Source organism: Centruroides vittatus, unplaced genomic scaffold (assembly GCF_030686945.1).
Source record: "Centruroides vittatus isolate TY-2023 unplaced genomic scaffold, ASM3068694v2 scaffold_861, whole genome shotgun sequence".
NCBI lineage: Eukaryota > Metazoa > Arthropoda > Arachnida > Scorpiones > Buthidae > Centruroides > Centruroides vittatus.
In genome coordinates this window covers 2553156-2576921 of record NW_027122718.1, presented here as the reverse complement: position 1 = coordinate 2576921, position 23766 = coordinate 2553156, and the positions used below count along the sequence as shown (strand labels likewise).

The following is a 23766-nucleotide window of genomic DNA, read 5'->3' as shown; positions in this document are numbered from 1 at the left end:
AATACCAAAAATCAACACGTCAAAGGAAGTAGGAAAAACACTAAATTACGTAAACACTCACTTACTACCACACTACATTCATTCAATTTCTACACTCGCAGACATTCATACATTAGTTTATGCTGGAGCAGTCACAGTAGTGACACACCATGGGCTAAAAGTACAATCACAGACAAACACACAGAAAACAAAATTCTATTACAAGCCTGCCTGGCAGAGAAGAATAGAAATACAAATAAATGACATTAGACAGCAATTAGGCAAGCTGACACAATACGCTAAAAACAACATAACACCCAAATTAAGGAAACAGCTCAAAAACATTTTCAAGAAAATAAAAACACACACAAAACACGAACATCACAACACACGCATTACAGAATACATTGATACACTAAAACAAAAACTTGCTGCCAAAGCACGTAGACTCAAACGATACAAAACATGTACACTACGAAAACAACAAAATAAATTATTTACAAACAATGAAAAACTCTTTTACAGACAAATTAATAACAAAGCAAACACTGATACACAGCACAGTGGCACACCAACAGAAGAAGAACTCACAACATATTGGTCTTCTCTTTGGTCCAGTGCTGTCACGCACAATGCTGATGCAGGCTGGATCGAGGAGGAGAACAGAAACTTGCACAACATACCAACTATGCCCTGTGTTGAAATAAACATACATGATTTCCAATACACTGTTAACAGAACACACAACTGGAAGACACCTGGTGTAGACAACATTCACAATTTCTGGTACAAAAAGTTTACATCACTGCACCAGGAACTAGCTAAACATCTAACACACATCATCATCAATCCACAAGACATGCCAAATTTTCTTACTCAGGGCATCACCTACATGAAACCTAAAAACAACAATACCACAGACCCCACACAATACAGACCAATTACATGTCTTCCAACACTCTACAAATTATTGACATCCTGTATTGCAAACAAAATATACAAACATGTTGAAGAACACGACATTCTAACAGAACAACAAAAAGGTTGTCGTAGAAACCACAGGGGATGCAAAGAACAGTTACTCATAGATTCAGTCATTCTACGGCAAGCACACAGACAACACAGAAACATACACATGGCATATATAGACTACAGAAAAGCATTCGACAGTGTTCCACACAGTTGGCTGCTACATATCCTACACATGTACAAAATACATCCATCACTCATTGCATTCTTTCAAAACACTATGCAGCACTGGAGAACAACACTACATCTCAGGGTTAGTAACACTTCCATACAAACAAAGCAAATTTTTATTAGGCGAGGAATTTTTCAAGGAGATTCCTTGAGTCCTCTCTGGTTCTGCTTAGCCCTGAACCCATTATCCAACATGTTAAACAACACGCAATATGGTTACAATATCAGACACAAAAAAAACAACACAGTTTACACTGTCACATCTCATGTACATGGATGACATAAAACTTTATGCATCCACACAAAAACAACTTCATCAACTCCTACAAATCACACATTCATACACCAAGGACATACAAATGGAATTTGGCCTAGATAAATGCAAAACAGTTCACATAGAAAAAGGAATCCTGAAGAAAGAAGATTTTGCACTTGGAAATGGAGACATTATTGAATCCATGGAAGAGGGCGAGTTCTACAAGTATTTAGGATTCCAACAGGCCAAACTAACAGAACATACACAAATAAAGCAAAGATTAATTAAAGAATACCAAAGTAGGTTAAATGCTATTCTCAGAACACAATTAAATGCAAAACACACAGTTAAAGCAATAAACACATATGTCATCCCAGTACTCACATATTCTTTTGGAGTTATACATTGGACTCACACAGATCTTGAGCAACTCCAAAGGAAAACAAGAACTACACTTACTAAGCATAAACAACATCATCCTAAATCCGCCACAGAAAGATTAACCCTTCCACGTAAAGATGGCGGACGTGGCCTGATTGACATAGTTAACCTTCACTACAAACAAATACAGTCACTGCGAGAGTTTTTCTACAAAAAACAAGAAACATCACAATTACATAAAGCAGTAACTCTAGCAGACTCGAATAACACACCATTAAACTTACACTCACATCATATGGACACAACACAACATATAAAAAGCATAGACACCATTAAGCAATCGTGGGCTCGAAAGGCACTCCATGGCAGGCATCCTTACGATCTGGCCCAGGATTTTGTTGACAAAACTGCGTCAAACAGCTGGTTAGCTCGGGGATGCCTCTTTGGGGAGACGGAAGGATTCATGATTGCCATACAGGATCAGGTCATAAATACTAAAAACTACAGAAAACACATACTCAAAGATGCAACACTCACAAATGACACATGCAGAAAATGTCACATCATGCCAGAAACTATACAACACATCACCTCTGGTTGCAAGCTCTTGGCACAGACAGATTATTTACACAGACATAACCAAGTAGCAAATATAATACACCAAGAGCTTGCAAAGAAACACAAATTAGCAGACATCCACGAACCATACTACAAATACATTCCACAGACAGTATTGGAAAACGACACGCACAAAATGTACTACGACAGAGCCATAATCACAGATAAAACAATTTACCACAACAGACCAGACATCACACTCATTGACAAACACAATAAAATCACATACATTATAGACATATCCATTCCAAACACTCACAATATACAAAACGCATGCACTGAAAAAATTAGCAAGTACACAGAACTCGCCCAGGAAATAAGGCATCTGTGGAGGATGGATGGGGTGCTTATTGTACCTGTAGTTCTCTCCTCTACAGGTGTCATACCACACACACTACACAAAAGCCTGGGCACATTAGAATTGAATAGAAACACATACATCACTCTACAGAAGGCCACTATATTGAATACATGTCATATTGTGAGAAAATTCCTGAATACAGACACACACACTGATACACTTCTTTAATTTCTGTTTTGGTTACTATGCCTTGACTTTGGTCCGGCATAGTACTTAGCCACCGGTGTTAACTGAGTATATCTAACTTAACCCAACATAATAATAATAATAATAATAATAATAATACAAACAGGTGGTTAGCTCATGGAGGCCTCTTTGGGGAGATGGAAGGATTCATGATTGCCATACAGGATCAGGTCATAAATACTAAAAACTACAGAAAACACATACTCAAAGATGCAACACTCACAAATAACACATGCAGAAAATGTCACATCATGCCAGAAACTATACAACACATTACTTCTGGTTGCAAGCTCTTGGCACAGACAGATTATTTACACAGACATAATTAAGTAGCAAATACAATACACCAAGAGCTTGCAAACAAATACAAATTATTAGACATCCACAAACCATACTACAAATACATTCCACAGACAGTATAGGAAAACAACATGCACAAAATGTACTACGACAGAGCCATAATCATGGATAAAACAATTTACCACAACAGACCAGACATCACACTCATTGACAAACACAATAAAATCACATACATTATAGACATATCCATTCCAAACACACACAATATACAAAACGCATGCACTGAAAAAGTCAGCAAGTACACACAACTTGCCCAGGAAATAAGGCATCTGTGGAGGATGGATAGGGTGCTTATTGTACCTGTTGTTCTCTCCTCTACAGGTGTCATACCACAAACACTACACAAAAGCCTGGGCACATTAGAATTGAATAGAAACACATACATCACACTACAGAATGGCCACTATATTGAATACATGTCATATTGTGAGAAAATTCCTGAATACAGACACACACACTGATATACTTCTTTAATTTCTGTTTTGGTTACTATGTCTTGACTTTGGTCCGGCATAGTACACAGCCACCGGTGTTAACCGAGTATATCTCACTTAACCCAACATAATAATAATAATAATAAAGTATACAAAAATATATTAATATAATACATAATAATATACCATAAAACATATAAACAATAGTAATAAACACTGGATTTGTTGATTGTATTCAGGGACAAAACTACACAATAAATTACTGTGTAGTTTTGTTCCCATTTGGTATGTTTATTGTATATTATTATGTATTATATATTTTCATATACTTTATTATTATTATTTATTTTTGTTATTGCAATTGTGATCCATATTTGGAACACTGTTGAATTTAAATTTTAAAAACTATTCCTTTATATGTTTGTTTTTGATGATGGCTGCATAGATAGCCAAAAACATGCTGGAACAGGCCAGAACTTTTCATTTTTACAAATTGACATAAATGATAAAGATATATAAATGTGAAACATATAAAAGTGAGCACTCTATTGTATTTGGTTTATTATAAAATATTATCATTTTATTACATATATTAATAATTTTATTAAAAGTAAAAAATCATTTGTATTTGTTTTTAATTAAAATTTTAAATCTTAACGTTTAATTTATTGTTGTTGTCTTGAAAAGATTTTGATCTAGAAGTACAGGATAATTCAGATGAAATTCCAAATTTTAGAACTGTTCCCACGAAATAAGTACAACGCGTAAATAAAGCAAGCACAACAACCCTCGAATTTTGTCAGTCAGAGGTATACTTTTTTTTTTTTTTCAACTTATAGACCAAGGTTTAAACTTTCATAAATCGCGTGATAATGCAGGTTTTGATAATGCAATTTCCTATAATGTGTAACGAATCCCCCGCATTGTACGGGACTCTACTGTATTAGTATCATGAGAAAAACGAAACATAAAATGAAAGAGAAAGGTTCAAATTTTATTTTAGGATATGTTTAATATGTCTTCCATGCTTTGCCACAGTTTCATGCATATGGATTTGTCAAATACATGATTCAGTGTCTGGATCCACAGCAGTTCAGTCAATGTCTGCAATACCTGATTTTATGTGGAAACATATGAAGATCCTTCCTGAGTAGGAAATTTCACCCTTATCCAATAGCTTTTGAAGTGATTTTTTCCTCAAACTTTCTGCTATATTCTTGCATACTTTCTTAGCACACACATTTTCTTTGTTGCTGTCGGATGAAACCTATGCTGATCTTCAACATTGTCAATTTTGCCTAATTGCTTTACATACTGCCAGATTGACTTTACATCTAGTGTCCAAGCACACTTGAATTTTTTTTGAAACATTTTAGTACTTCTATAATTGACTTTATTTGATATTGAACTATTTAAACAGCTTTGTTTTCTGTGAAATGCTCAACTTACAATCAGCCACTTTTCTCCAATACCTGTACAACAAGCATCGATCTGCCGAACAAAATTTGAACTTTTCTTTTTCATTTTCTGTTTTCTTTATTTTCATGGCACCTAATAGTTACTTTACAGGACTAGTATCAAAATATAGCATTTCAACTGAATCACCTTGTAGTAGTTATATTAAACCTAAAACTTAAATTAGGTACTTTTAGATTTACAAATTTGATTTAGATAAGTGAAATGATATGTATTAAAATTCAAGTTATATTATGTTTTTATAGTCTTGTCCAAATAGTGAAGAAGCTGTTTGTCTTGTTGGTTTAAGACCATTTCTTGGAGTTGAACAGCTTGCTCTTTCAGAAAATCACCTGGTTCTTGTTTCAACAACAGATGATTCAATATCCAGTACAGAGTAATTAAATTATATTTTATTTAATTTTTTAAATAGGTATAATCTGTTAGTTATTGTTATGATTTTCTTTTCTATTTATTTAGTAACTTGAAATTTCTAAATATTGTATTTGTATTTTATTTATCATTATTATTATTATCATTTACTTTTATATTTGTCTTTGTTTATTATTGTTTTTATGTCTATAAAATTGATGAAAATAAATAATAATTAAAAGAACATACTGGTAATTACTTCCACTGTAGCAATCAAAAATTCCACTGACAAAAAAAAAACTTAAATCAACACCTTATTGTTTGCTGAGAAATTTTTTAATTCCACTGACCTTTTATTGTAAGCTATGTTAAAATCCTACATTCTAAATTATGAAATAATTTTAAAGTATTCTTGAAAATTACACAATTTAAAATTTTTTAAAAAATAAAATAACAAAGAAAATTGTCAACATATAGTCTAAAAAACATCTTTTATGAAAAAAGTTGGAAAGCACAGTCTTGAAACGATGTGAAGTTTTAAAATATTAAATTTCTTGTCTATATATTAAAATATCTTGAGATGAAGACATTTTTGTCAGCAATACACCAATGTTAATTTTGCTAACTTTTAAGTTTAGAAACCAAAAGAAGATACCATAATTTTGTATAGATAATTGCAGTGGCATATAATCTACACTGGTAGTTGTTCTGCAAAAAATTGCTAGAATGGAAATAAAATTTTTTATTCATCGTATGCTGCATATTTCTGAGTACTTGATGGTATACAATTTAGATTGTATTATCATTGGAAAAAATTGTGATGGCTAATGAAAACAAACTTTAAAAAAAACAAAAAAATCATTTGCTCTACAGACATATTGTGAAATTGTGCAAAGAATTTTTTTTATGTTTTTAAAAGATGCTTTAGGTAAAGTTAGATAAAAGAAAAATTGTTGGATGAATTCACAATTGCAAGTTACAATTAGAAAATGTAATTTTTTTTTAAATCTTCCTACAAATAGAGATAACCCATGGTTTATCTCAGGCCTGGCCAACCTGCGACCTGTCACGTTAAATTGTGTGGCCCGCTAAGCGATATTATATATCTATTAAAACTTTTGTTTCCCGTTATGTGTATTCCAAAACAATTAAATAAATGAAAATTTGCATGTGTCATTGTTATAATGCGCAAGCGCGAGTACAAACTCTTGGTATAACGATAAAATCTTATTCATTTTGTATTTGTTTTACTTTTTTAAAAGCATGTTTTCCTAAATTGTGGCCCACCATAATGTTACGAGTGATCAAAGTGGCCTTTGAAACAATTTGGGTTGGTCAGGCCTGGTTTATCTGCATGAAATCATGGTAATTAAAATGATGAATGATCAATAGAAGGATGTAATTTGCTACAGTTGTTTACTGCTGAAAGTGTGTTTTATGATTCCAAAACATCAATGTAATTCAGTTTCTAACAAAGCATTTGCACATATTTTTTTAAATTTCTTATTTATTGAAGCTATTTTCTCTATTATTGATAATTAGTCAAAATATTATATGAACTTTAATGCAATTTTTTTGTTTTAAGAAAAATATTTATAATTGTAATAATTTAAATTAATTTTTTAGGTCTATTGATGGTGCAAGCTGTACTATATATTCTTTAAAAAAACCAACTCCACAACAGCTTTATTGGGATTTGGTAATATGAAATAAGTTTTACTTCTTTACAGTTGAACTTTTATATATATAGAGTAAACAGTACAGTAATTGGCCATTTCAAATGTATACCTCTTTAATAAGACTTCTATTAAAGCTATTCTGGAAATATTACACACCAATATTAATACAAGTTTTTACTGTCAATAGTAGCAAAATAGTCCACAGGTTTTTCTGTCATTGTGTTTGACCAATAAGTGTAGACTTTTTGATTTTCACAAAACAAGCACATTTTGGATGAAGCTGTTAAAATTTGTAATTTCTAGATGTTAGCAATAGAAAAGCTGTAAAAAAAATGAATTCATCAGTATCATGTATAATATTTCCTGATTTAATCTTCTGTTTTGTCATAAAATTTCCTTAAATGGCCATTAATTGTACTGTTTACTTTGTATATATTTACATGTGTATGTTATCATTTCAATACCAATTGGAATTTTAATTTATTCATGTCTTTGTAAATGTTTTGCATTCTGAAAAATAAAGATCAAAATTCATTTTGTTTAGCAGTCAGTGTTTAATAATAAAATTACCATGAGCAGATATTTATTTGTGACTAAGTAAATGGTCCTAAAATCTTAATTCTTATACTATGTTTTATAAATGTATGAAATTATCTTACTTTATAACTATTTTATATTTTTGTTCTCATTTGATATTGATACTGTATTCTTTAAAGAAAGAATATAGTGCCAATATGTTTAAAATAGGATTTTTGAAGAAATTGAAAATAAAAGCAGCAAAAATATTCAAATGAAATTTAGGATGTTTCATTGGCTTAGTTTTCTTATTATATAACATACACAAGATGAAAAATGCATATTTATCACAGGTATAAAAAATTATTTTAAACAGTAAAAATGAGTAAAATACATAATTTTTATTCAGTTTACTTTATTAATTCTATAAGTTAATAATTCCATTTCAGTCTACTACTGTATATAAATAAAATTAGCAATTATTAGACAGCATTTCATGTAAAATTGAAATTAAAAAAATTTATATTAATTAAATATTGTTTTGATATGTATTGTCATAATCCAAATATTTTAAAATTCTATAATTTAATTTCAGTTACACACAATGTTTAATGTGTTAAAATAATAGAAAAATTTTATATCTAAACTCTTAAGAGTGACTGATGATTATAATATAATTTATCACTATACTGTACAAATGATGAAGAAATACATTTTATAAAACAAGTAAATGGTTTTATTAAAGTATTAAAATAATTTATCGATTTATCAAGAAATACATAATTATTTGTTTGTTCATGATTATTATTATGATGGTGATGCAGATGTGATATTCAGATGATGCTAGTGCAAGAATTATGTCAAACTGCATAGTTACTTAACTGCTTTCTTGTATAGAGGATTAAGTTTTTATTAACATAAAAAAAAAAGATTGAAACAATATTACAGTATATATACTTCTTTATATTTCAAACAAACATTGAGAACACTGAGTTGTATAAATGTTGCAAAGAAAGAAATTAAAGTTCAGTATATCCAGAATGTAATTTAATTGCTCTATTCCTAAGATATATCACTTTAAGAACACTTCAGAAACTGGATAATAGAAACCAAAGCGAAAACACATGAACCTCAACGTCAGTCCAGCAGTGAAAATATTAAAACAGTTCAAAAGTTTTCTGTCTTAACATGGATCCAACATGGAATTCAAGCATTCCATGTTGGATCTCAACTTTTCCTGAAGATCTGTGGAGTTGACTGAAAACATTTGAACTTTTTAATATTTTTACTGATGGACTGACTTTGAAGTTTGTGTGTTTTTTGTTTTGCTATATCACTTGTTACTCAATATTTAATTCATTAACTAATGTTACATTATAATAACTTAGAACTTTTCAGTTTTTGTTTAAAAATTAATTTTTTATTATCTATAAGAATAACTACTGTTAATTAATTTTTGTTTATACCTCATACTAGTATTATATTATTGAATTTTGGTTAGTTTCAAGAATTTTGTCAGTTGATACTAGTTGTTTTTGTTTAACTAATTTGGTAAGTGGAAGTGATTTGTCCTAAAATGTTTTGCCACAATCATTTGATAACTTTCATTTATGAAAAATAAAAATGTATTGAATCAATTTTTTTAAGTTTACTGTGTTTATTACTACTGTGTTTTTAGATTTTTTGGTTAATGTAACCCTTGGTGCCAAGATGGCAGCTTGTCTCTGATTCCAGCAAGGAAACAGTGGGACACAGGTTCTAACCTAACCTAATCTAACCTATTCTAATAATTTGGTTGCTAATAATTATGATAATTTATTAAAATAGGTTAGATTAGGTTAGGTTAGAACGTGCGTCCCACTGTTTTCTTGCTGGAATCAGAGACAAGCTGCCATCTTGGCACCAAGGGTTACATTAACCGATTTTTTATTTTTTTTTTTTAGCATGTGATGTTTTTCACAAAAGATTTATGTATTGCTTTTAAATATTCATTAATTGTAAGAAATGAGTTTACTCTTCTAGTTTTGAGGAGAAAGCATTATTGTCTTGTTTCAGCTACTTTCCATACAATTACAAGTATAATTTTGACAAAGAATAAAAAATGATTAACTGTAACTCTTATCATTGAAAAGTATCAGTTGTAGTTTATTAATTATGATTTAGAATATATTTTTTTAAGCCTGAGTAAGCCAAAGTAACTTATATCTGTTCAAAAGAACTGTTAAATTTATTTTGTTTGTACAAAATAAATAGGCTTATTTAGGCTAGAAAAAGAAAGCACTAACTCAATTGGGTTAGTGCTATACTTTTTAAGGGAAAAAATTGGTTTAAATTTGTTGTGATGTGCCTTCAAAGTGTAATTATTGGTTAAACTTAAAGATTTAAATATAATACTATTCTACTATTCCAACACTTAAGCATTCTGCAAATGATGGTGAATTTTAGTTTGTGAATGTTATTTTCATAATCAACATACTAGAACCTTTTTTTATCCCAGTAAGAATAAATTATAGTTAAAACTAACGTTTTTGATCATATTCATGATCTTCATCAGGTTTTGGCCAGTAGAATTTGAAATTGGAACTTGTGGAACAACATTTTTAAAATTATTTTAAAATTCCAAAATATTTAAACGTTCGAAAATAATTTTTAGTGGTATGTGTTTAAATAGCAATCAAAATATCTTTACATTACCACAAATAAATAATATGATGTAATTAATGGTGTAGAAACGGTAGCTACCTGCCATTGTTGCTCTCGTTTTTTTCATAGCACCACTTCCATGCATGCGAAACATTAGTGGCATCCTCTGCGTTAATACAGTTTCTGGCCAGGCTGGCTTTGTATATTTCTAATGTTTACAGGTTGCGAAGGTGCTCAACCTGACCTGACATTTTCATTAATTTGGCCTTATGGAGGTCGGTTTGTATTTCAGAGTCCATGGCATAGTATGTTGATTAGGTTCTAGTGTGTTGATTATCCTTCCCAGTGATTTTGTGAAGAAGTTGTTTTATTTTCATAATAAAGTATTATTTTGGCTTCTGTATTACCTGAATTTTATTTGATAAATAAGGATTGAGTTATTTGTCATTAAATTAAAAATTTTCTATTTAGTATTTTATATATTATCTATACCATTCTACTATAATTATTATTTTTAAGTTTAATATTAAAAGCTGATTCAGTTGAAGTTAACTTAAGATTTGAAATATTATAGTTTGAAATGGGAGAATATCATAAGAATTCAAGTCCTTCTACTTATATTCATCTTCTTAGTGAAGCACATATGATTTTAAGAAGTTACTTGTTGTTAGAAGAAGGAAAATACTGTGATAAGGAGATAAAAAATCTCTATTTTACATCATGTACATTAATGGCAGAGCATTTTATAAGGTATAATATTTTTAAAATTCCAAGCAGTTAAATTTATGTTTGAAAGTAGAGAATGAATAACAAAGAAAAATAATTATAGCATAATTTATTATCTATTTATTTGTTGTTTTCTTATAATGCATACCTAAATTTAAGGAACTGTTTAACATATTAAAAATTACTTTTAATTGTCATGAATTATTATTTTATAATATATAATAGTTGTTTTTTTTTTTATAAATATAAAGCCTTTTATTATTATTATTAAAAATTGGATTAATTGGAAAATAGTAAAGAATAACAAATGCAATGGTACTTTGTATTTTGAATTTAATTTGTTTCAGGAGACTGTTTGAATTCTGAATCTTTCAAAGTCCACAGCCAATTTTTCTCTTAAGGAATAATGGAAAGTGAATTAATCTATTCCCAGACCCTAAACAATATCCATTTTGATAAACTTATCAGTAAATACATATAATTTAAGGTAAAAATAACACAATTAAATGCACTATTTATTTATTTATTTATTATAGTTACAATAGAAAAAGTCTGAGTGAGACAAAAGATTTCTATCCCTTGCATAACAATTTGCAAAACCCATGACAATAAAATAAATAACAATAAATAAATGAGCTAAAAAGTTGTAACAGGTGTTAAAAACATTAAAATACATTAGAACACATTAAATCAGACAGGAAAATGAAAATTGAAAAAGAAAGAAAAGGTTAAAAGTTGTAAAGAACACTTTTGTATTTGTAAACAGTTACAATTTGTATTTCAGAAAATATGATAAAGCTCAAGAACATACTTTATGAAAATTTTACTAATTTTATATGTTTACAATTAGTAAAATTTTCATAAAGTATGTTCTTGAGCTTTATCATATTTTCTGAAATACAATTAAAAAATAAGATCTTTGGGAAATGAACAATCTAAAAAAATTGTGAAAAAGATGTAAGGTTATTCAGGTTATACTGTGGTGTTTTTAGTCAAAGCCAATTGGACTGTATATAACCATTAAAATATTTAAAATGTGAAAGCTGATCAAAATATTTTATGCATTCTGTAAAAGAAGGGAGCCTCAATCTTCACCTGGCAATGTTCAGATGGTTAGTAATAGGCAAATTGCAGAGTTTATTTAAAATCTGATAAATGTTTTCAAGTTCTTTTGAGAATCTTTTCTATAAGGGAAGGGGGCTGCCATGCCCACATTGGTAAATTATAGTCAGCAAGAGATTGGAAGTTTGTAAAAAAAAATAGAGCATAATACTTGTTTCAAAGAAATGGATCTGCAGAACCTCCAGAGAATTCCACAGCATATGGCAAGAGATTTTACTATTTTGGTAATGTGTTCTGAAAACATGAGTTTATTTATTGTTTTCATGTTTTAATAAATTGTTTTAATTTATGAAAACAATAAATAAAATACATAAATTCCATGTGATAAAATGAAAATTGCATTTACTATTTGCACACCATTGACTTTGGCATCTTAAACATGGCCTCCAGATCTTCCAGATTTGTACCACTTTCGTGTTTCACAATAAGTTCTTTTTTCACCTCAGTCATCAATATCACAGCCTTCCTCTTACTTGTTAGACTTCATTGCTTCCACACACTTCTTGGATGTCATGGTTAATAAGAAAAGGTTATATTGGGTTGAACAGAAAGTTTTTGTATATATTTAACAACTTTTATTACGTAATGTAGATGCATGATTTAATTGTAACAGTTGAGAAATTTAAGATTAGCACTTTATTGTTAATTTAAGATTGTACTGTTTATTTAGAAGCTTATTTTATACTTCCAGTGCATTTTTTCACTGTATGCACAGTTTGAACTTTAAAGCATTGTTTTGAATGCTTAAGCAAATTTTTGTTGAATTTAGCATTTAAACTCTGAAGTTTTTGAAGTTAGTCCATTTGAAGTATGAGATACCACTGTATTAATTTAAATTCTTTAAATATTATGTATTATTAGACATTCTATATATATAGCAGACAAATATTGAATAAAACATACATAATGTTTTACCAATAATAATTTATCTAATAATAAAAATTTTTAAATGCTATTTATATTAGAATATAATGGTTCATTTGACTGTCAATTTAGATTTTTAAATTTATTCTGAATTAAAAGTAAGATTATTCGTATAGACAAAAAAAAAACTTTGCATACTTTGCAACTATAAATTTGACTTGTTTTATTAGATAATTTTATTAATAAGTAAAATAAATACCTAATTTGTACATTAATAAAATTATCAAACATTTTTTAATTTTGAAATTATTGACAACTTTTCTATTTATGATGTAAATTAAGATATTTAAAATATTTAAATATTTTAGTTGTGATGTCTCACAGGACAGATTATTAGCTGTTCCCTATTTCAATTTATCTCAATTAGCAATAGAAAATGTTATTCAACGTGTCATTGCTCTACATAATCAGGTAAATAAATTTGTTATTAATGTAATAAATTTTTATTATTACATACATTGGTTGTTTATATTTTTATTCAAAATATCTATTTTATAAACTTTTTTTTTATATTTGTTAACATTTTAAGTAATATCCAATCCAAAATATAATAACACATGATTTCCAATATAATATTTTTCAATCCAAAATATATAACATGATTTTTGCTATAGATATTAAATTTTTTTGAAACAAAATAAATTGAATATATTTTTAATTATGTACAGAATAAACATAATTACAATATCCTTGATTGAAGCAGTCTGCAGATAGCATTAATTATTTGAATGAAGTGAAAGATATAATTGAAAATATGAGGAAGTAAAGCTGTCATCACCATTAGCTACAGAAGGCATTATCATTATATGTATTACAAGTTGATATATTAATAGATTTACATATAAAGTGAAGTGTTCTTCCTAAGAATAAATTTTATAGTCTACTGAAATGTTGTCTGGCTGCTATTTCAAATTTATTTATTCTTAGTTAATGACAACAAAATATTTTATATGTACATTATTATCAGTGACGTCATAGTGTTGTAATGCAATGACGTCTCTGCCAATGAGCTTTTTGATGAGCGAAGTGAAGATGTATCTTCACTTCGCTCATCATAAAGCTCATTGGCATATTCCTATTTTTCATAAGAAAGTAAAATAGGAATATTGACTATAAAGAAATATCCTCTTAGGTAGGTAAATAGTGTGTTTAATTACCAAGTAAATGCTATTACTAGGTATTACATGACTTGCATGTAGCAACATTCTCCTTGTTAGTATATACAAGTGTGAATCAAAAAGTAAGTTGCAATTTTTGTTGATAAATGATATTTAATTGAAATCTGGTAGCAACATTGGTAATACTTCAGGCTACAAGGCATAGCAGATTTGTTGACATGGCTGCAGAGGTTAATTAGTTTTCAGTCATGGAAGATGTCACATCATTTGAATGTAGTGTCCAAATTGGAAGTTTGTGCAGAAACTTGTTTCTTATGGGCAAAAAGGTGTAACTCCACCGAAATTCAATGCCAGTTGAGGGAAGTGTACAGTGAGAAAGCTTTTGCAAGACAATGCACACCTCATTCAGCAGGCATCACGAAGACCCTACTGAAAAAATTCAGATGGACTATATGGGAACATCCTCCCTACAGTCCAAACCTTGCACCTTGTGATTTCCATGTGTTTGTCCCTATTAAAAGGACTTTTAGAATTGCCAATATGACTCCAATGAAGACATCACAAATGTGACACAAGAATGGCTATTGCATGTTGGACAGGAATACTTCCAAGAATTATTAGAAAAACTCATGCCACACTTTGATAAATGTTTAAAATCATTATAAATAGTCTATTCAAAAAAGCTAAATATCCATCCCAAATAAAATTATCACTGAAGAGGAGAATTGAAAGTTTGACTATAATTTTAAGAGAAGAGAGGATTATCTGAATGGTAGGTAGAACAGCCCAGAAAATCGTGCACAATGAAATCTAATGTCAAAGATATGTTGATTGTTTTTTGGTGTTGAGACATGCATCATGAAGTTACATTTTTGGGGAGAAGTATTATTGCTGCTTATTATGTTGAGTCTTGACACATTTGTGTGAGGCTGTGTGGTTTCAAAAATGGAAGGACAGCTGTAACCTGTACCATGACAATGTGCTTAATTACACAATAATGGCAGTTTAGTAGTTCTTATTTGAAAAAATTGCTCATTAACAGTAAAATTACACTCATGCAACAGTCCCTACTTTCTCGATTTGTACTGTACTATGTAACTTCTGGTGTTCTTCCCTAAACTGAAAATGGACTTTTGGGACTATTGACTACAGTGGATGATCTCAAAGAACATGCCAAAACAAACTTGCACATGATAGAAAAAAGTTGATTTTAAAGAATGTTTCAAAGCTTAGAAAGAATAAGTATATACAGTTGACTCTGCATAAGTCGTCACCCGGATAACTCGACACTATCGGTTAAGTAGTCAGTTTTCTGTGGTCCTGGCCAACTTACATAGGCATTAATGTTAAAAAACTCTGGTTTACTTGACATCGTTTAACTCATCACTACTGGATAAGTCGACATACTTTTGCTGTCCCACACTCCGATAAGTCGTCACCCCTCCTGAAAAAATGAATTCACTCCGCAAGTGTGGTGCAAACTCATTTTTTTTCAGAAGGGGGAGTCAATTTATTTATTAATATATAATTAATATATTTAATAATATAATAATATATTAATATTATTAATATTTATATACATATTAATAAAAATGCCTTAACATTTTATGTATTTTTATGTATAAAATAATAACAGATAAACAAAAAGAGAATATACAATCTACAATCACACCAGAATCCAATTTTGCATTTTTTCATGCCAGAGGCATTAAGAATTCTTAGACATTACTTGCCAACAATTGACAATTGCAAAGATGATGTTTTCAAGGTGTTCGTGATCGTCGAAAAAGAAAGTCGAGACAGTTAAGTGCTCAAAACAAACAACACTAAACGAATTTTTCAGTTTTTCATCTACAGAGTAATTGTAAACGGAGGACACAATGTATTGTAAGCTTATACTACTGTATAATGCACTACTGTATTTTCATAATTGTAGTTTTGTGGTTTTTTTTCCAACTTGGCTTTAGTCGTCACATCAGATAACTCGACACGTTTCCACTTCCCCTTGAGGTGTCAACTTATGCAGACTCGACTGTATTTACAGAACAAATGCATTTTTGTAGGTTATTAGCATAGCAAGCCTAATTGTTTAGTCAATAAAATTCCAGGACTTTTTGAATGACCTCCATATTAAATATAAAAAATACTACTAGATATTTTATATGGTTACATGTTATTTCTGGGATATTTAATAATCTAGTAAGCTAAATTTAGTTGAATGAAATAAAACTTTCACAGTTCTTCTGTTACAGTAATTAGTGTGTAGTTCTTTATTACTAGATTATTGCAGATTGAATACAATTGTTTTTAAAATTATAAAATAATCATAAATAATGAAATAGAACATGAATCAAATGATGCAGACATTCTAATTATAAAATATTTTACTAATAACATATTTAATTAAGATTGAGCAATTTTTTATTTTATATTACCAATGTGATTTGTATTTTCTTAATGAAAAGAGATAACTGACATGTATTTTACTAAAAATAATAATTTAAAATACTATTATTAGAGAAAAATCTGTTGTAACTTTAATCTTAAAAATATAATCTGTTTTTAATCTCAATTTTTTAAAAAAAATATGATTTCAAAAATATATATACAGTAGTTTCTATATTCCAACATATATCAGACCAGATTACTGAATTTTGTATGTGTGTATGTACTATAAAGTAAAATCGCACTTGGTTCACAAGTTAGTTTATCGTATTAATCATGATTGTGACTGTTTTGTTGACCACATGTACAACAAACAACTAGCATTATATTAATGAAATTATCAACAACCGTGAGACAGATAATAGTGAGGGGTTATCAGACCAATGATGGGCACAAATGCTCAAGAATCAAAGTGAAAACGTTTAAAAAAAATGTATTTCAGACTATTTTCTGATGGAAAATAGTCTGAAATACATTTTTTTGTTTCCATACTTATGTAGTCATTTTTGTGTTTATTAAACATTTTCACTTTGATTCTTGAGCATTTGTGCCCATTATTGGTCTGATAACCCCTCACTATTATCTGTCTCATGGTTGTTGATAATTTAATTAATATAATTAAACAAAGGGCTAGAAGCAACTTTTGTAATAATTTTGAAACAACTAGCAACTGATAGTATACATGTACATCAGTCTCTGTCACATACAATGACAAGTTGTAACATGAAAATTTCATGTGTTCTGCTCTGCAATGTGTTGGATTACTAGATGTGTTGGACAGAATATGGAGACTCTACAGTATATATGAATTATCATTTATTTTTACTATTTTTATTATTTTATTTTTAATTATATTAATTATATTCATTTTTTTCCAGTCAAATCAAGATATTCATATTTTGAAGATATTAATTTTATATCTGGATTACAAGTTATTAAAATCAAATAATTCTTTTGATTTATCTCAGGTAAAATTTTAAAATTAATAAAGCTTAATCTAAAAAAGAAAATTAATTTTATTTTCTCAAAATATAAAAAAGAATTAGTTATATAATTTTTATATTTCATATTCTTTAAACAATTTTCATCATAAAGTTTAAGTTTCAGAACTGAATGCACCATAAGCAGGCAAAATGCATATAGAAGCAAGATTTTAATCATGATAGTTAACCAATTAGTTTCTCATGTCTACCAGCTCATTTATGTATTATTTATTGTTGCTTTTAATTAGTTAATGGCCAATTAATTGAATAAGATTAATTAATTAATCTAATCAATAATTATTATTATTAATTTATTATTCTTTTTCTGAAGGCAAACTTGTGTTTTGTTTTTACTATACGTATGGTTATTAGCTCTTATGAACATTCTATTAACCTTTCAGCAGTGGGATAGTCAGGTATGGTGCTATCCCTTAGTAGTGAAGAATATACCTGGAAAATTTTTAAAGTATTTTTTCACGCAATTTTTCTCATTACTGTTTCGGAAAAGTTATGTCTAGTAAAGAAAAGTCTTTTTTTATTGTTACATAATTCATTTTTTATGTGAATTTTTTTCCGCGGTAGGGCTAGTTTTTGGCGATACCCCCAAAAGAATTTAGCAGATATATATGTCCCTCACCACTGCCACACGATCGCCCTCGACATATATATACGTCCCTCACTGCTGAGTGGTTAATAATAAATTTATGAGATGTTTTAATTTCTTGATATGCATATTTCTCATTTATCACATATATTATCACATTTATAATTTTTATAGGTTTTGGCTAATAACATGTAATTTGATTTTACTTGGAAGTAAATATCATTTTTGTAAATTTTTCTTCTGAATTTAATTTTTATCTAATTATTCTGTATTATATAACTGCAGTATTTTGTATACAGATATAATGTTAGCTGAATTGAAATAATTTTTCAAAAATAATGAAAATTGTATGAAAAGAGTCAAAACTGTCATATGTTGTTAACTTTCAGAATACAAAATTAATGTTTTTTGGAAACATGAAAACTTTCATTTACTTTTTGTTTTCTATAAGAAAAATAAAAATTATTCAAAGACAGTAAATTTTTTTATATTAAACAGTTGTAAATATTTATTCTTAAAATAAATCTATAGTTATGTATATAATGATAAAAATACTCTAGATTAAAATTTTGAATAAAAATGATTGAAAACAGCTAAAATTAACAAATTTGTGAAATATAAATTGTTTTAAATTTTATTACAATTTCTATATCTGTAAGCATGATAAAAGTATTCTTGTTTAGATGCTACATGGTTAGTCCTAATGGTCTGAACAAAACAAAATGTAACATACATAAAAATGATGACACAAGGAAAATAATACCAGATAATTTTAAAAATGGATTATAATTGTAGTTCATTTTTAAATTTACTTTTTTACTCACTTTGTAACAAAACATGTATTAGAAGTTCTTTACAGATTTTTAGACATCCAATTAAAGAACGAGATAACATCTGTTTATTGGGTATTGAACAATTTTTATTATAACATCATCACAAGCACTTTCAACATTTTATCAATATCATCATCAGGCAAAGAAAATAACTTAATTTAGAAACATTAGAATAAATTTTTAAAGATGCAACATTAAATATTCGAAAATGGAATATAAATTTGCAAAGTTAATTTTGGACAGCAATATTTATTTATAACTGTTGCTCTCTTATTGTATGGTTTAGTTAAAATAATTTACAGTTGATCTTGAAGTTAGAATACTATTTTCACTGATATGCAAGTATCACTTTTTACCTTTTATTCTGTGAGAGATAATTACGAAGAATGAAAAACTTCTTAATATAATATCTTATACAGGATATTTTGAAGTTCTTGTTACAAACTTATAGGACAGATTCCTTAAGAAAAACTACGGTAAAAATGGTCGGTAACATTTTTCGAATAAAGCCTTTATTAAGGAGTTATAGACATTTAAAGTTCAGTGACATTTGGGTTTTGTACAAATGAGGACAAATTCATGTTTTATTCTTCTATTTTACTTGAAAGGTTTTTTTCAAAAAAATAAGTAGATTCATCATAAAGTTTTGTACTTTACTTTTATGTATTTGAAAGCATGTTCTTTTTATAAAAATGTATAATACTTCTTAAGCATTTGTTTCACTTTGCATTGTGATCAAGAGCTGCTTGATATGGTGACTTCCACATCTATGCAAATATTGTATCTGCAAAACGTATTTTGGTACATACACTCAAAAATATCTGATGTATGTTGAATTTGTTGTTCCAGCAATCATAGTTAGTGCAAGCATGTCTTCGTTCTACTTTATGACATAAGCTCTCCATATCTGCATATTTTATTTTTTTTTTTATATTTCTGCTGCATGGCAGTAATAATTTACTTAAAAAGTAAAAATTTACTAAATTCATTTAAAAACTATTTGTTTTAATGAAAATAAAAGATTACAATAAAAAAAATATACACATACTTTTTTAATCTTTTCACATACATCAAATTCTGGAAGTGATGTCACTGAAAGTTAAACCTCTGTAACTCTTCAATAAAAGCTTTATTCAAAAAATGTTATTGCACATTTTTATCTTAGTTTTTTCTTAAGGAATCTGTCATTAACAGGAATTTTGAAACACTGTATATCCTAGCAGGTAAATATATTGCAAAAAACATCTTTTACTACTTTTGTCATCATTTATAGTATATGTCTGTTGCATTTCATTTCCATTAATATTAGTTACAGAATATTTTATATAGAGATACTCAAAAAATTTGAATTTTAAAGAAAATCGGATTTTATTTAGGAAACACATCTATTCCATAAATCAAATATTAACTACATAAACTCTTTATATTTCAGTCAACTGCTGAGATGATTTTGGATATATATTCAGAGGTTGCATCAGATAATTTATGGAAATTGATCTTATTATCAGGAATATCCTCATATAAATTAGGTGAGCATTAATAATATTGATACATAAAGTGGTAACACATAAAGTAATTTTTTTAAATAGCATATTACTTTAAGTTTTTATTTGTCTATCTGTGTGTTTCTCTATCTGTACAAATCTTATCTTTAAATCTCTAAAAATTTTATAGATTATTTGAAAGTAGATGTAGAATTTTTAGTTATTCTTCATTTTTGCAGATGTTTTTGTCATCATATAACAATATAATTTATAAGATGGTAAATTGCATTTTTTTTTCTTCTTGTTTACTCTTTGCTCTTTGTTAGATAAATTTTTAAATAACTCAAATCTTATATATATATATATATATATATAAGATTTGAGTTATTTAAAATTTATCTACAAGAGTAAACAAGAAGAAAAAAATGAATTTATATATAATATATATATATATTTATATTTACTATCCTGAAATTAAAATTGAGACCATTTATTAAAATCCTTTTTTGAATTCAGGCTGTTATAATTCTGTTAACAAAGGTTATACTATGTTATTCTAAGTAAAGAAAACATTTAAAATTTTGTTTTATAGTATTAATTTTTATCCATAAATAAAAATTAATACTATTAATACTGTAAAATAAAGCAATACTTTGGATGAGCTATTAAAATTTTAAAATATTAGAAATAAATATTCTACCTTAATTGTCTGATTCTTTATATAAATTTTATTTTAGAGAGTTTATTTTGAACAGTTTTATCATCACTCCATTTCCTTTTAAATACAGCAAGAAATCTTATTTTAGAAAAGAGTTATCTGCAGGTAGAACTGAGAATAGATACATGTTTTGGAAAATTTTTTATTTTTTACATTGAATTAATCGAAGAAGATGGAATATATTCTATTTGATATACTCTGCTCATTAAAAGTTAAGCATGGATCACAAAAAATTATTTTGTGTGAATGGCTATCACTGCCTTCTCAGTTTTTGCAATTTCTTATTGAACATATCATTTAATGCTGTCAAGCTTGCATCAATGCTAGAATAAGTCAGTTTCCGTATTGACTTCAACATTTGTATTCAAACTTCTTTTTTGTATTCCCATTTATTGTTACTTGCAATTATCTTTTGTTTTTCTGTTAACATTTATTTTTTTTCAAATGTATACATTTGGGAAAAAACCTAAAGTTTGTACATATAATTTTATGAAAGGTTTATAAATTGGTTTAAGTGGTTTTGAAAATATTGTTGCTTTTATGATCCATGCTTAACTTTTGATGGCTAGTGTATTATAAAAACAAAGATACATTTTCTTTTATTAATAATTGTTTCAATAATATGAAAATGTTATTTTTGTTTATATCTATAACTCCTTTCCAAAAATTTAAAATTACACAAATCAACAATCACACTGTCTATATTATTGCAACATAACATTAGGAATATATGCTTTTTGTGAAAGTGAAAAAGTTTTATTGAAATTATATGCATACTTCATTAAAATCTATCATAAATATTTTTCTTGAAGTAATTGAATTTGCAAGGTCCAAATTGTCAAAGAAATGACTCTTGCACCAGAATTCATAAAATATCACAAAAACTTTAATAAACTAAAAATGCCAATACTGGAATTTCTGACTACAAAACAAAAAGCTGAAATATTACAAATTTCAAATTCAATATTTACAACGTTAAATGTTTATTAGTACTACTTACAAAATTGCAATTATTCATGATCTCAAATAATTAACTTAATCAAGAAAAATCCTTAATCTTCACCAATTCAATCATTTACATTAATAGCTTACTATGCACTGGCCAGCAGGAATGAAGTCTAAGTTGCTGAATTATAAATATCTTAGGAAAAGTTTAATAAGAATAAACTGTTTTGATTCTTTGAACTGTATAGCATTTGTTTTTGTTTCAAGATTTCTTAGAAAATATTGAATTATAAAATAATTTTTATGCAAATTTATAAATGCAAGTTTGAAAGGATAAAGTAGATTTGTTTTGGTGAACAATATAACGTATTGTTATAAAAAAGGATAACAACATTTATTTTAAAATTATCTAAACTGTACATTTTATTGAATAGTGAATATTAATTCTATTAGTTAATTAATTAAATTTTTAAAATCTGTTTTAGAAAAAGCTATATTGTTATTGAAGAAGAGAATTACAAGTAAGAAAAAGTATGTAACTTTTGTTAATGTATGAATTTTCATTTATAAAATTTTAAGTAGGAATTAAATTATATATATAAGAACCAATTTCAATGTAAGGTATATATATTTAATAAAAATTTCTACAACATATTTACTTATTTGTCATATTACATTTTAATGGTTTTCACATCTTTTGTAATTTGATCTGAAAACATCTTTAGCAAGAAAATGTTAAAAATTTAAAAAGGGTATTCACAACAACTATTGTTATAATCTATTAAAGTCATTGAATTTAAGTATAAATGGGATCTTGTTTCTTTTTATTATGAATGATTGCTGAGATATTTAAGTAAAGACTGCATTATTATTTTTCTTTAATAATTAATTATACATTTTTTTTCAGTACTGCTGCAGATACTTTAGCAATTGCTGTGTTGCTATTGAAGAAGGGAAATAAAGATGCTGCACAAAATATGCTTTTATCCTTATCAAAAGTAAATTTATTATCATTAAAAATTTTTATTTAAAAAGTTTATTATTATTTACAGGTATTTACAACAATAAATGATCAATAATTTAATTTATTTACTGAAATAAAGAACAAACCAAAGATTTATTTAAATAACCAAATGTATCTAAAAGCCAAATTATTTTTTGATTAGACTAATTTTAATCAAAAAATAATTGTTGAAAGTAATTTCATCAACTAATAATTAAATTAATTGATGGAATTAATGCATTATATTATAATATTATAATGAGACCAATATTGCTTTATAAATAATAATTGATTAGCTTGTTTACGGTAAACAATTAAATGTGATAATTAATATTTTGTCAGTAACAAAAGTCTAGAAACATGAATCAATATCTTTTCAAATCAGTTTTGTGTGGTTTTTTGATTGATTCCTTTGCTTTAA

At 27.7% G+C, this 23766-nt stretch overlaps 1 protein-coding gene across 1 annotated transcript in view; it reads left to right on the top strand.

Moving 5' to 3' along the window:
* Positions 1 to 23766, top strand: part of LOC136990203 (BLOC-2 complex member HPS3) — a 69337-nt gene that overhangs the window by 13399 nt on the left and 32172 nt on the right. Inside the window, exons 6-13 of the mRNA XM_067288578.1 lie at positions 5497 to 5627; positions 7229 to 7301; positions 11015 to 11190; positions 13521 to 13623; positions 17654 to 17743; positions 20628 to 20724; positions 22828 to 22873; positions 23250 to 23340. Of these exons, the coding sequence (XP_067144679.1) occupies positions 5497 to 5627; positions 7229 to 7301; positions 11015 to 11190; positions 13521 to 13623; positions 17654 to 17743; positions 20628 to 20724; positions 22828 to 22873; positions 23250 to 23340 (807 nt within the window). The remainder of the gene's footprint in view (positions 1 to 5496; positions 5628 to 7228; positions 7302 to 11014; positions 11191 to 13520; positions 13624 to 17653; positions 17744 to 20627; positions 20725 to 22827; positions 22874 to 23249; positions 23341 to 23766) is intronic.